General features: G+C 37.8%; 2 protein-coding genes and 1 long non-coding RNA gene across 3 annotated transcripts; 2 read left to right on the plus strand and 1 right to left on the minus strand.

Moving 5' to 3' along the window:
- Nucleotides 1-280: 280 nt before the first annotated feature.
- Nucleotides 281-2,517, plus strand: LOC125223960 (glucomannan 4-beta-mannosyltransferase 2-like). The gene is made up of 7 exons (XM_048127284.1): nucleotides 281-577; nucleotides 646-744; nucleotides 913-1,165; nucleotides 1,241-1,351; nucleotides 1,426-1,562; nucleotides 1,638-1,751; nucleotides 1,821-2,517. The coding sequence occupies exons 1-7, from the start codon at nucleotides 281-283 to the stop codon at nucleotides 2,382-2,384; spliced, it is 1,575 nt and encodes a 524-aa protein (XP_047983241.1). The 3' UTR covers nucleotides 2,385-2,517.
- A 4,211-nt stretch (nucleotides 2,518-6,728) lies between these two features.
- LOC125222750 lies at nucleotides 6,729-7,153 on the minus strand. The gene is made up of 2 exons (XR_007176607.1): nucleotides 7,064-7,153; nucleotides 6,729-6,974 (listed from the first exon to the last, which is right to left on the minus strand). It is a non-coding gene; the product is annotated as an uncharacterized LOC125222750 (long non-coding RNA).
- On the plus strand, nucleotides 6,966-10,439 carry LOC125222749 (glucomannan 4-beta-mannosyltransferase 2-like). The gene is made up of 7 exons (XM_048125535.1): nucleotides 6,966-7,333; nucleotides 7,406-7,504; nucleotides 7,781-8,033; nucleotides 8,979-9,089; nucleotides 9,180-9,316; nucleotides 9,415-9,528; nucleotides 9,613-10,439. The coding sequence occupies exons 1-7, from the start codon at nucleotides 7,004-7,006 to the stop codon at nucleotides 10,174-10,176; spliced, it is 1,608 nt and encodes a 535-aa protein (XP_047981492.1). The 5' UTR covers nucleotides 6,966-7,003; the 3' UTR covers nucleotides 10,177-10,439.
- The last annotated feature ends 1,578 nt before the right edge of the window (nucleotides 10,440-12,017 follow it).

Below are 12,017 nucleotides of genomic sequence, written 5' to 3' on the forward strand. Positions count from 1 at the left end.
ACGGATCCATCAAATTTTAACGGTTAACGTTTTTAAATCGAATTTTGACTAATTTTTTCAACCTATCTTCCATAACAGTAGTAGTATTTCTTAAAAATCGTGTTAAGTCAAAATATGCCAAATTAATATACCTTGTTATGTATGACTATATAAACAGACTTCATTTGTGATTACCACTCTGCTCAACTTCTCCTCGCCATATCTTCACCCTCGGCTTACCATACTAACAAACCATCCACAAGTTTTGATACCAGAAAACAGAGCATTCCCCTGCATAAAAATGGGTGAAATTTATGGAAAGATTTTGATACCAGAATCTTATTCTTCAGACATATGGGTGGTGTGGGAGCTAATGATAGTTCCGCTGCTAACAATCTGTGTATACATTTGCTTGGCCATGTCTGCGATGGTTTTCATCGAGCGGGTTTACATGGGCGCTGTCATCCTTGTGGTCAAGCTTTTTGGGATGAAGCCTCAAAACAGATACAAATGGGAGGCCATCAAAGATGATTCCGAAGACGCCAATGCCACTTTCCCTATGGTTCTTGTTCAGATTCCCATGTGCAACGAAAAAGAGGTTCGTTTTCGTTAGATGCTACACCTGATGAAATATGTTTAATCGAGTTTGTTTTATTGTATATACAGGTTTACAAGATCTCAATTGGTGCAGCGTCTAATCTTTCGTGGCCTTCTCACAGGCTACTCATTCAAGTTCTTGATGACTCCACTGATTTACTAATCAAGGTATATAATTTTAATCATGCATGACTTTTTGTAAGTACTAATGTTAACAAGAATATGATTGAACAATTTTTGGACTTTATAAGCTTTTATTTTTAGGTATTACTTGATGATCAAAGATGTAAATTATAAATATTAGTGTAGTAATGATTGATTTTGATGGGCGGATAGGACATGATTGAGAAGGAATGTTTAAGGTGGGGAAGCAAAGGGGTTAACATAAGATACCAAATTAGAGAGAGGCAAGGTGGGTATAAGGCTGGATTGCTAAAGCAAGGATTGGAACACGACTACGTCAAGGAATGCGAATACGTGGCCATCTTCGACTCTGATTTCCGACCCGAACCGGATTTTCTGCGACGATCTGTCCCTTTTCTGATTCACAATCCCGAGCTTGCACTTGTACAAGCCCGTTGGAGATTCGGTAATGTTAGTATTATTTCTTTCCTTATTAATTAATGAACACTTAATTAACAGAATTGTAGTGGTATGCATGCAGTTAATGCAGATGAGTGCTTGCTGACTAGAATGCAAGAAATGTCATTTGATTATCATTTCATGGTGGAGCAAGAAGCGGGTTCAGCAACTCATGCTTTTTTTGGGTTCAACGGTAACAAATTCAAGCTTTTAATTAAATATGGTTTTTAGTCTTTGTGCTAAGAAATTAAATATGTTATGCAACAGGAACTGGTGGAATTTGGAGGATTGCAGCAATCAACGACGCGGGAGGATGGAACGACAGAACAACGGTGGAGGACATGGATCTTGCTGTTCGTGCGAGTCTCAAAGGCTGGAAATTTCTCTACCTTGGTGATCTACAGGTCTAATAAATTTTCAATAATAAATTAAGTTAAAAGAGGAGAGTGAGAGATGAATGATGTGTGTTGTTGTTGTAGGTATATAGCGAGCTTCCGAGTACTTTTAAAGCGTTCAGGTTGCAGCAGCACCGGTGGTCTAGTGGGCCGGCTAATCTGTTTAGGAAAACGGTTATGAGAATCGCAACAAACAAGGTTGATTTGGTATTCATTTATTCATGGTGATTGACTATCTATGTAAACAAAATTATATTTGGATGGCAGAAAATAAGCTTGTACAAGAAGATGCATGTGATGTACAGCTTCTTCTTGGTGCGAAAGGTGATCGTCCACTTCTTCACATTCTTCTTCTACTGTGTGATTCTGCCTCTCTCTGTTTTGGTGCCTCAAGTGAACGTCCCCAAATGGGGAGCCATTTACCTTCCCTCCATCATTACCATTCTCAACTCCGTTGGAACTCCGAGGTCGTTCCATCTGCTGTTCTATTGGGTGCTGTTCGAGAACGTGATGTCGTTCCACCGCACCAAGGCGACGGTGATCGGGCTGTTGGAGGCGAAGACAGCGAACGAGTGGGTGGTGACGGAGAAGCTGGGTGATAAGCTGAACAACAAGGGGAGCAAGAGCAAGAGATCTTTTGTAAGTCTGGGGAAGCTGGTGGGAGAGAGGATACACATGCAGGAGCTTGGAATTGCCATGTTTCTATTCGTCTGTGGATGCTACGATTTCCTCTATGGGAAAGACAACTATTTCGTCTACCTATTTCTTCAAGTCATCACTTTTACAATCGTCGGATTTGGCTACATTGGCACCTTCCTTCCCACTCCCTAGCTAATTACTATTCCTTGCTTTCTTTTCATCAATAATTTGTTTTAATTTTTAAACCTCTTATGTATGCTCAATAAAACACATCGCCCGCACCCGCTCTAAATTACTTATGTATAAAAACATAAGATCCTTTTTACTATATCGGATATTCTTGGTCCCAGCCTGCAAGTGCTGTAACAATAAAAGTAATTATTTTTCAAGTAATTAAATAATGTTATTTGTAACCTTCAACACGATTTAATCTCTCTTTATGATGTGACGTATTTGGTAGACGTACTCTTGGCCTATAACTGTAATTTCCATCAAATTAATGTCATGTAATTATAATGCCATCAATGGGTTTCTTTACTTATTTTGTTAAAGAACTCAAATTTGCTTATTTTTAGATGGATGGAGTATATAGAGTGTTTAGAATTTTAATATGTGCTAATTGTCAGGAAAGCCGTGATCAAAATGTGAGCGTAACGAGTTATTTATCATAAAAAAATATTAGTAAAAATTAAGTGTGATAAATATTAGTTGACATACTAAAAAGAAAATTAGTGACAAATATTAACGGATGAGGGGAGTATTATTTTTTCAAATCATATGCTAGTATTTCACTAATACTACAAGATAAAATAGAATCAGTAAAGCAAATTTCACAATTTTCTGCGCTTACCTTCACATCTACTTTTGACCAAAGAAAAAAGAAATTGAGGATTCCTATTAACAGTAAATAAAATTGAATTATGCTAATATTGTGATCATTCATTTTATGATGGATATTGCATATTTTACTTGGAATATATTTACACGAAAGTACATATAATATCTAAGCTAAGAAAGAGAAAAAAATGAGCTCAACGTCTATGAAAATTCATTTCTTGCATAACATGTTTCGGTGAAATTTGAGGAGTGAATTTACCATAGCATGATATGAATTTTGTATATTAATAATATTAATTGGCCATATTAAACCCATTTGCCATATGAATTTCATAGCATGTTGTAATTAAGGGTCTTACAGTTGTTCAAATATTATTATTATTAATAGTTATGTAAGGACTGATACACTTTCCATCTTCTGGAGTTTTCCCCATCATGAATCTTGATCCCTTCAAACTTTTTATTCAATTGATTCAAAATGTATGGTTGTCTTTTTTGGAATATTTCTTTGGTACCAAAAAGTTTCTATAAATTGATGGTAGCTAATAACTTCCCAGAGTTAAATACACATACTAAGTACTCCTTCCGTCCCACTTTAGGAGTCCCGGTTGAGTTCGGCACAGGTATTAAGAAATGTAAAGGAAAGTTGGTGAAAAAATATAGTAGAATGCGGGTCCTACTATTTTATACTATTAGTTTTATAATAAAATGTGAGTGGAGTGGAATGCATGACCTAATACCATTTATGAAATATTTCAATCGGGACTTCTAAAGTGGGACATCCAAAAATAGTAAACCAGAACTCCGAAAGTGGGACGGAGAGAGTACTAAATAGTTGGACTGAGTCTAATCTGATTCTATTATATTGAAATATCATTTAAGTAACATTAATACTATTTAAACATTTATACTATTTAAACATTTACCTTAACATTTTCGACACGCATACTTGCCCAACAATATCTACATTCTCAAAATTAAATCACAACTTGACAAATTTTCATCAAAGATACAAAATTATAAGAATAAATATCCTCAGGCCTCAGAACACCCTAAAAAGCACTGTAAGTCTAAAACTTCAAGTATTATTGATATTACAATCATCAATCTACAGTCATGGGAACACCCCACATTTGGCATCAAGTTAATTATTTGAGTAGGGGAACTCCGACGTCGGAATCTGGATCCAACCACCGGAAGTTTTACTCCGGTTTGGTCTCTTAATTAAGTGGGTCCTTACTATCATCACAAAAATTATTGGGGACAATTTTATTAATTTCTCTTTTCCGGGTTGGTGGGTCAACCCCAACTATTTTTATTGAGGTGTTTACTGTTTAATAGTACTCGAATATTCCTCTAGAATTTAAGGGCAAAATTTAAAACAAGAAACTAGTAAAAGATAGTGATACGGAGTACTAGAAAAAGGAAAGAATTCAATATCATCTAGAACTTGCAGACACAGGAGGCTCATGTGAGATCTCGTGGATAGTATGCTCTCAAAATTAATTTTCTTTCCGATTAGAGCATCCACAATGCAAATAGGCCAATTATAGGTCAACCATTCTCTCTCCCTGCCACGTCAGCAGCACTACAAATCCACCTTCCACATCAGATTTAGGTCAGCCATAGACCGGCCGCAATAAAAATAATTAAAAAAATACTACATTTACGGAATTAAAATTACGATTAAATTATGGAATTAAATTTACGAGACATATACAAAAAAATTCATTAATTGCATTAAAAAAGGTACATAGATAGAAAAAAATAACATTATAAAGAAAAAAAACTATCACCGTGCAGTCCTCCGTGCCCACAACTCTTCAATTATATCCTTTTGGAGTTGAATATGAGCATCCACTTGGCGCATGTCGGCATATTCCTTGAGGCGGCCGACTTCATCAAGAGGTACCCCACGTCGTACACTAGGGGTGGCCGTTCTGTGGCTTGGACCGGCTTCATCGTCATTGGCCCAACTAGTCGGTTGTACGCCTTCGTCTTCGACGATCATGTTGTGCATGATAATGCAGGCGTACATTATTTGGGAAACGCATTTGACATCCCACAAATGCGTTGGACCCTTAATTGCCGCCCATCGAGACTGGAGCTCGCCAAATGCACGCTCCACGTCCTTGCGCGCCGACTCCTGCCGTTACGCAAAGTAGGCCTTCCTTTCATCACTTGTGTGCCTGATCGTCTTCACAAAGACAGGCCACCTAGGGTATATCTCATCCGCCAAGTAGTAGCCCATATCATGCCGGTTGCCGTTGGCCACAAATGAGACGGCCGGACCAATGCCCTAACACTTCTCGTTGCAAAGGGGCGACGAGTTGAGGACGTTGAGGTCGTTGTTCGACCCGGCTACCCCAAAATACGCATGCCAGATCCACGGCCGGTAATCAGCTATGGCCTCGAGGATCATCGTGGGATTCTTTGACTTCCAGGCAGTCGGACAGATCTTCCACTCCCAATGGATACAATCTATGCCGCCTAACATCCCGGGGAACCCATGCTGCTCCCCGTGCATCTGCATCAAATTCTGACAATCTTGGGGAGTAGGGCTTCGAAGGTACTCCTCACCGAAAATGTTTATCACGCTCTGACAGAAAAACTTCAGACATTCCAGAGCGATCGTCTCACCGATGTGGAGGTACTCATCCCACATGTCTGCCGCGCCTCCGTAGGCCAACTGCCTGATTGCCGTCGTGCACTTTTGAATAGGGGTGTGCCGGGTCTGCCAACCGCATCGTGCCTGAAGCGGAAATACATATATCGACGCTCCAAAGTGTCAACGATACGCATAAACAACTCCCTGCGCATTCTTAAACGCCGCCTGAACATGTTTGCGGGAAACCGCGGTTTCTCTGAAAAGTAGTCGTCATATAGCCGCTGATGTGTGGCTACGTGATCCCGATCAATCACTGCTCGGCGGTGGACAACCCGTGGAGGGCGAGGTATCGCCTGCTGTTCCACCCTACGCATGTACCGTTCCATCTCGCGGTTCATGTAGGCCTCCATAGCCTCGTTCATCCTCCGTTCGTACTCCTCAGCATCCCCACCACTGCTATCACCCGCGTTACTCATCGCTCGATGATGCTCTTGTACAGAAATTTAGAGAGAGAGAAAACTCGTTAAAACAAGTGATGCAAATGAAAATGAAACTAAAATCGCGTTTATATAGGTTTTAAAAAAAAATCGAAAAAGGACGTTGGCCGATCGGGTCGCCACAATGGCGGCCATCGCGAGGCGATCGGCTAGCCCACGCCGCTTTTTTCACCGATTTCGGGCTGACCTACTGCAATGGTTCGGCTAGCCGACCGGCTAGCGACGCGAATCGGCTAGCCGGCATTGGAGATGCTCTTATATCTAGTACTTTTATTCTATCTCCTCTACATCTTCACCTTTATAATTTAGTAATTTACCCTTTAAACAAGGATGGTGATTACTAACTTAATACTATTAGAGCGCCATTATAAAATAAACTCAATACTCAAATTTACTCCGAACTATCACTAGTTTATCAAACAATATCAAAATAATGAAACAACACAAGTCTACCTACTTCATTTTAGTAGGCTTTCACAAATTATTAATATTCAGTCTATACCAAGAAATAGATTGATAGGAATATTTACAAGAACTAAGAAAAGTCATTGGAAAATTAAATTTTACAATCAACTTACTAATAAGAAATGGAAATGGAGTAATAAAAAAAGCCAAAATTTATTACTAGCAACAATAGTCCAAATATTGACTACTTAAAATAATCTTAATTTTTCAGTGGCACCGACTCTCATAACTTGCTCCACTCTTCTCTCTCTACAGGCTACACTGCCGCAATGCCGCCATGCTTGTTTCTCTCTCGTCTATTTTCAGGCCACACAACAAACTAGCTGGCCGAGTGAGTGAGTGAAGTAACAGTCCCTTCTTAAAGATCTCGCAGATCTGTGAGAAACACAAGACAGCTTTAAAAAATGGGTGAAATATCTGGAAAGAGCTTCATACCGGAATCATTGGCGGGGTACTCTTCGGACATTGGAGGGCAAATTGGGATGGTGTGGGAGTTGATAAAGGCGCCACTGATAGTGCCGTTGGTGACGATTTGTGTGTACATTTGTCTGGCGATGTCCATCATGGTTTTCATGGAGAGGCTTTACATGGGTGTGGTCATCGTTTTGGTGAAGCTCTTCTGGAAGAAGCCTGAAAAGAGATACAAATGGGAGGCCATGAAAGACGACTTGGAAGAGGGGAGTGGCGCTTTCCCTATGGTCCTCGTTCAGATCCCCATGTTCAACGAAAAAGAGGTATCCGTATCTCCCTTTTCGCATCATCATCAGTAATTAACCTCCTTTTTGATGAAATGAATTCCATCGCAGGTTTACAAGATTTCGATTGGTGCTGCCTCTAATTTATCGTGGCCTGCTGATAGGCTCGTCATTCAAGTTCTCGACGACTCCACCGACTATCTCATCAAGGTAGTAATACTACCGTATTTGTTATTTTTGAGTTGAAATTTTAGTCTCCTTGTCGTTTGTTTCCATCCCAATGGTCCAATATAACGTGCCTTTATCTTGTAAATGCAACCTGTTTTTTCGGTATTCATACTTCACTGCACACTAATTTCTATATATTCCTTCCTCCTTGCTTTTAATAGGAGTAATAAATTGAGTGATTCCAAATTATTTTGATTTCGCAATTAGGGCCGTCATTACATTATGATTGCCTTTAATTTGATTTATATTGGTGGTTAGGACATGATTGAGAAGGAATGCTTAAGGTGGGCAAGCAAAGGCGTTAACATAAGATACCAAATTAGAGAGTCAAGAGGAGGCTACAAGGCTGGGGCGCTCAAGGAAGGATTGAAACACGACTACGTCAAGCAATGCGATTATGTCGTCATCTTCGACGCTGATTTCCGACCCCAACCTGATTTTCTCAGGCGATCCGTCCCTTTTCTCATCCACAATCCCGATATTGCACTTGTACAAGCCCGCTGGAGATTCGGTAAGCCTCAATTGTTTGAGTTGGACTAAATTTAGTTAACACAAATCGTCGGTTCCCTACATACGAAAGCGTCGGTTGTTGTTTTCATATTTCTCTATACTAATTAATTAGTAGTAGTAACTAATTTTGAAGGTGGGGGGTATAAGCGTAAATACGCAGGTCGTTTGCATTTAGTTATTGGAGAGATTTGCGGGGCATTTAGGGGCCCATTAAATCTAGATTATGGACTTTTAATTTGCCATCCTCCTAATTATCTTTTTTTGACTTGATAGCAAAACAACCACCATATTAAGTTGACCTTATAATTTCTTAAATCGACTAAGTTTTATTAATTAAAAATATGTGTGATGCAAAATTTGATAATCTTTCGTCACTCATATAACTGAATGACGAGAACTATTCGTAAATCCCGGATTAAACGGCATGGAAGCGCTAGATATGGGGGGTAAGTTTGTCTTTTTCTGTGGAGCCGTCAGCTGCCGATTCCTTATCAACACCATCAAGGGTAGAGATGTGTGTAGTAGTATAACCATGTGTAGTAGTAGTATAACCATTTAATCTCAACCTCCCACCGACGGTTATAATGTAAAAAGTTTTTTGAGTTAAAAAAGTCCAGGTGGTAATTCAAGGTTCTGACTTTGTGACGTACTAGCAAGTTTCTTATCACGTGTTGCCAGAAAAGTAACAAGTCTTTACTGCTCACATGGTTGATGGACCTAATCAAATGCTTCTTTGTTGTTTTTGTGGCTTTGCACAAATTTTCCCTCATTATCTATTTCACATGTATACACTATATATATAATGCTACATATATTGAATACACGTGAAGATCTTGAGTTAAGTACTCCTTGTTATCGAATGATATACTACTAAAAAGTAGTGTTACAGTTTGTTGATGGAATAAGTAACATATGTAAAGGTGTATGTATATTTGGTTAATTGCAGTGAATTCAAATGAGTGCTTGCTGACAAGAATGCAAGAAATGTCATTAGATTATCATTTCACAGTTGAGCAAGAAGTAGGTTCAGCCACTCATGCATTTTTCGGCTTCAACGGTAACAACTTAACCATGTTTTTTTATTAGTACTATTTCACTAAATACTTATTAATCTTTGTGCTAAAAAAAAAAACACTCCATGTTATAGGAACTGGTGGAATATGGAGGATTGCAGCAATCAACGAGGCTGGAGGATGGAACGACAGAACGACAGTGGAAGACATGGATCTTGCTGTCCGTGCTGGTCTCAAAGGCTGGAAATTTCTCTACCTTGGTGATCTCCAGGTCTAATTATCATGTCCTAAATTTATTAAAACTTTTATATGAAAATTTATGTAACATAACATGAAGAGATATGAAACTCATGTCTGTTGTTGTTGTAGGTATATAGCGAACTTCCGAGTACTTTTAAGGCCTTCAGGTTCCAGCAGCATAGATGGTCTTGTGGACCGGCTAATCTGTTTAGGAAAATGATGATGGGAATTGCAACAAACAAGGTTCTTTTCTTATTAATTAGGAGTGCTTTGCTAATGATTAATTGTAATGTGAAATTAATTTGTGAATATACTCTTGGATGGCAGAAAGTAACTTTGTACAAGAAATTCTACGTGATCTACAGCTTCTTCTTCGTGAGGAAGATCATCGCACACTTCTTCACATTCTTCTTCTACTGTGTGGTTCTGCCTCTCTCCATTTTGGTGCCTGAAGTATACGTCCCGAAATGGGGAGCCATTTACCTTCCTTGCATCATTACTGCCCTCAACTCGGTGGGAACTCCACGGTCGTTCCATCTGCTGTTCTATTGGGTGCTGTTTGAGAACGTGATGTCCTTCCACCGGACCAAGGCAGCATTGATCGGGCTTTTTGAGGCGAAGAGAGTGAACGAGTGGGTGGTGACAGAGAAACTCGGAGATAAGCTCAACAACAAAGGTAAGAAGAGTGGTTTGAGCAAGATATCTCTGAGGAAGCTGTTGGGAGACAGAGTACAAGTGCACGAGCTGGGATTCGCAGTGTTTCTGTTCGTGTGTGGATGCTACGATTTCCTCTACGGGAAGAACAACTACTTCATATACCTGTTTCTTCAAGTCATCACTTTCACCATCGTTGGATTTGGCTACGTTGGCACCATCGTTCCCACTTCTTAGCTCAACTGCTCACTGCTTTACAAAGAAGGGTGAAATGTACACAAGATTACAGTCTTTGGTTTATTTGATTTGCAGTTGCGGAAAAGGAATCTATATTCATTTAGTTATACCAAGATATATCCCACCAAGTCGATTAGATTAGACATTCCTTCTTTTTCTTTATGTTTTTGTTAGAATTACAGTGGTTTGAAAGTTGTTCACTCTGAGTCATAGTTCATCTTGCTTTGTATTGTTAAGGCAAGAGATATACTTTTGATTGGCCATCTCCAATAGTGTGAATATCTGGGATTTTTTTTATATTTCCAATTACGTGGAAAACTTTATTGATTGAACAATACATACAAAACTTAATTTATACTACTATTAAAATTGAACACATAAAAGTATTTTAATACTATGTATGATCGTAGATAAGCGTAAAACATCTTCTTGTACGTACATTCTTCAATCAGTTATGTAAAAACCTTTTAAGAACGAATCATTTTTAAGAAATTTCACTGACGTTCTCAACTGTATTCCATTGTCTTCATCTCTACTTAACTGTAGTTTTCTCTTCTCATCAGAGTAGTAGTAGTAGTACTTGTTTAAGAACTTATTTGTCTTTTGATTTGGTAATCTGTTGTATGTAGGCAATAATGACAAATATTATGAATAAGTCACATGGAGAGGAAACTACCCAAATTGTATTCGTTGAGCAATCCACATATATATATACTATATGAATAGAACAGCTCACCTACTAATCTGTCGGCATTTTGGATTTTTAGTAGAAATATGCTTTTGTTATTTTGATCATGTATATGAGTATATGACCACAACTTTGCTCGTAATATGGGGTCTCCTGTTTTGCTTTTCTATTCAATTTTGGGAAGCTGATTTTTGACACAAAGTTTTTAAGCCATATTACCCAATTTTATTTTCTATAATTTTATATTTATATTTTTGATTAATGAATCCCAATATATTTTTGGGATAGAGATACATCAATTAAGAACAACAATCAAATCCTAATAACTAAGAAGATGAATTAACTTAACACCTTAATCCACTAAAAATATAACTCAATTATATGTGTGTGAGTTGGCCAAACAATCCTTGGTGCAGCCTTTATTTATCTATAAAAAAGGTGCAACTCAATTATTTCTTCACACAGATTTTTTCATGATTTTTTTAACTTAAGCAAGAAAAATTATGAATGTGAATATGGCTTTAATTTATGAAGTATACACTAAAATTTATATAAAAAATGAAACTACTAATAGCTTTTCTGATAGTTAATTATTTAAAAAAACAATTGATCCTGCAAAATGGAACGTTATAATTTAAATAATGATCTTGAAAAATGGAACGTTATAATTTATTTTCATGAATAGTTGAATAATATGTTTGCCAATAATCGATTACGATATTTTTTGTTAATATTCAGCTGATCAGTTCCACTTCTTTTTCCATAACTCTATGTCGTTACCAAAACCTATTTATATTTATGTGAGATGTCGATATTTTTAGTATATAAAGTTAACTACGTGATCATAACAATATTATACTATGGTAATTCATAATTATTCTATACTCATATTTCTCGCCATATAACCATGCCTTAGACTATGATTTTTAGACCAATGGCCCGAGTTTTTAAATCTTATCCAATTAATAGCTAGTTACAAATACAATAAATCGGGTTACGGATATGATTAGTTTATATTTGAAAGAACAAATGTTACTATGAAACTAGGTTATTGTATTTTTCCATGGTTATTTTTCGTGTATTCAATTATATCTATCATGGTGGGGGGCAATACCCCTTCCCTTCAAATAATAATAGTTGATGAACTGTCTCC

The sequence above is a fragment of the Salvia hispanica genome, chromosome 4 (genome assembly GCF_023119035.1).
Source record: "Salvia hispanica cultivar TCC Black 2014 chromosome 4, UniMelb_Shisp_WGS_1.0, whole genome shotgun sequence".
Classification (NCBI taxonomy): Eukaryota; Viridiplantae; Streptophyta; class Magnoliopsida; order Lamiales; family Lamiaceae; genus Salvia; species Salvia hispanica.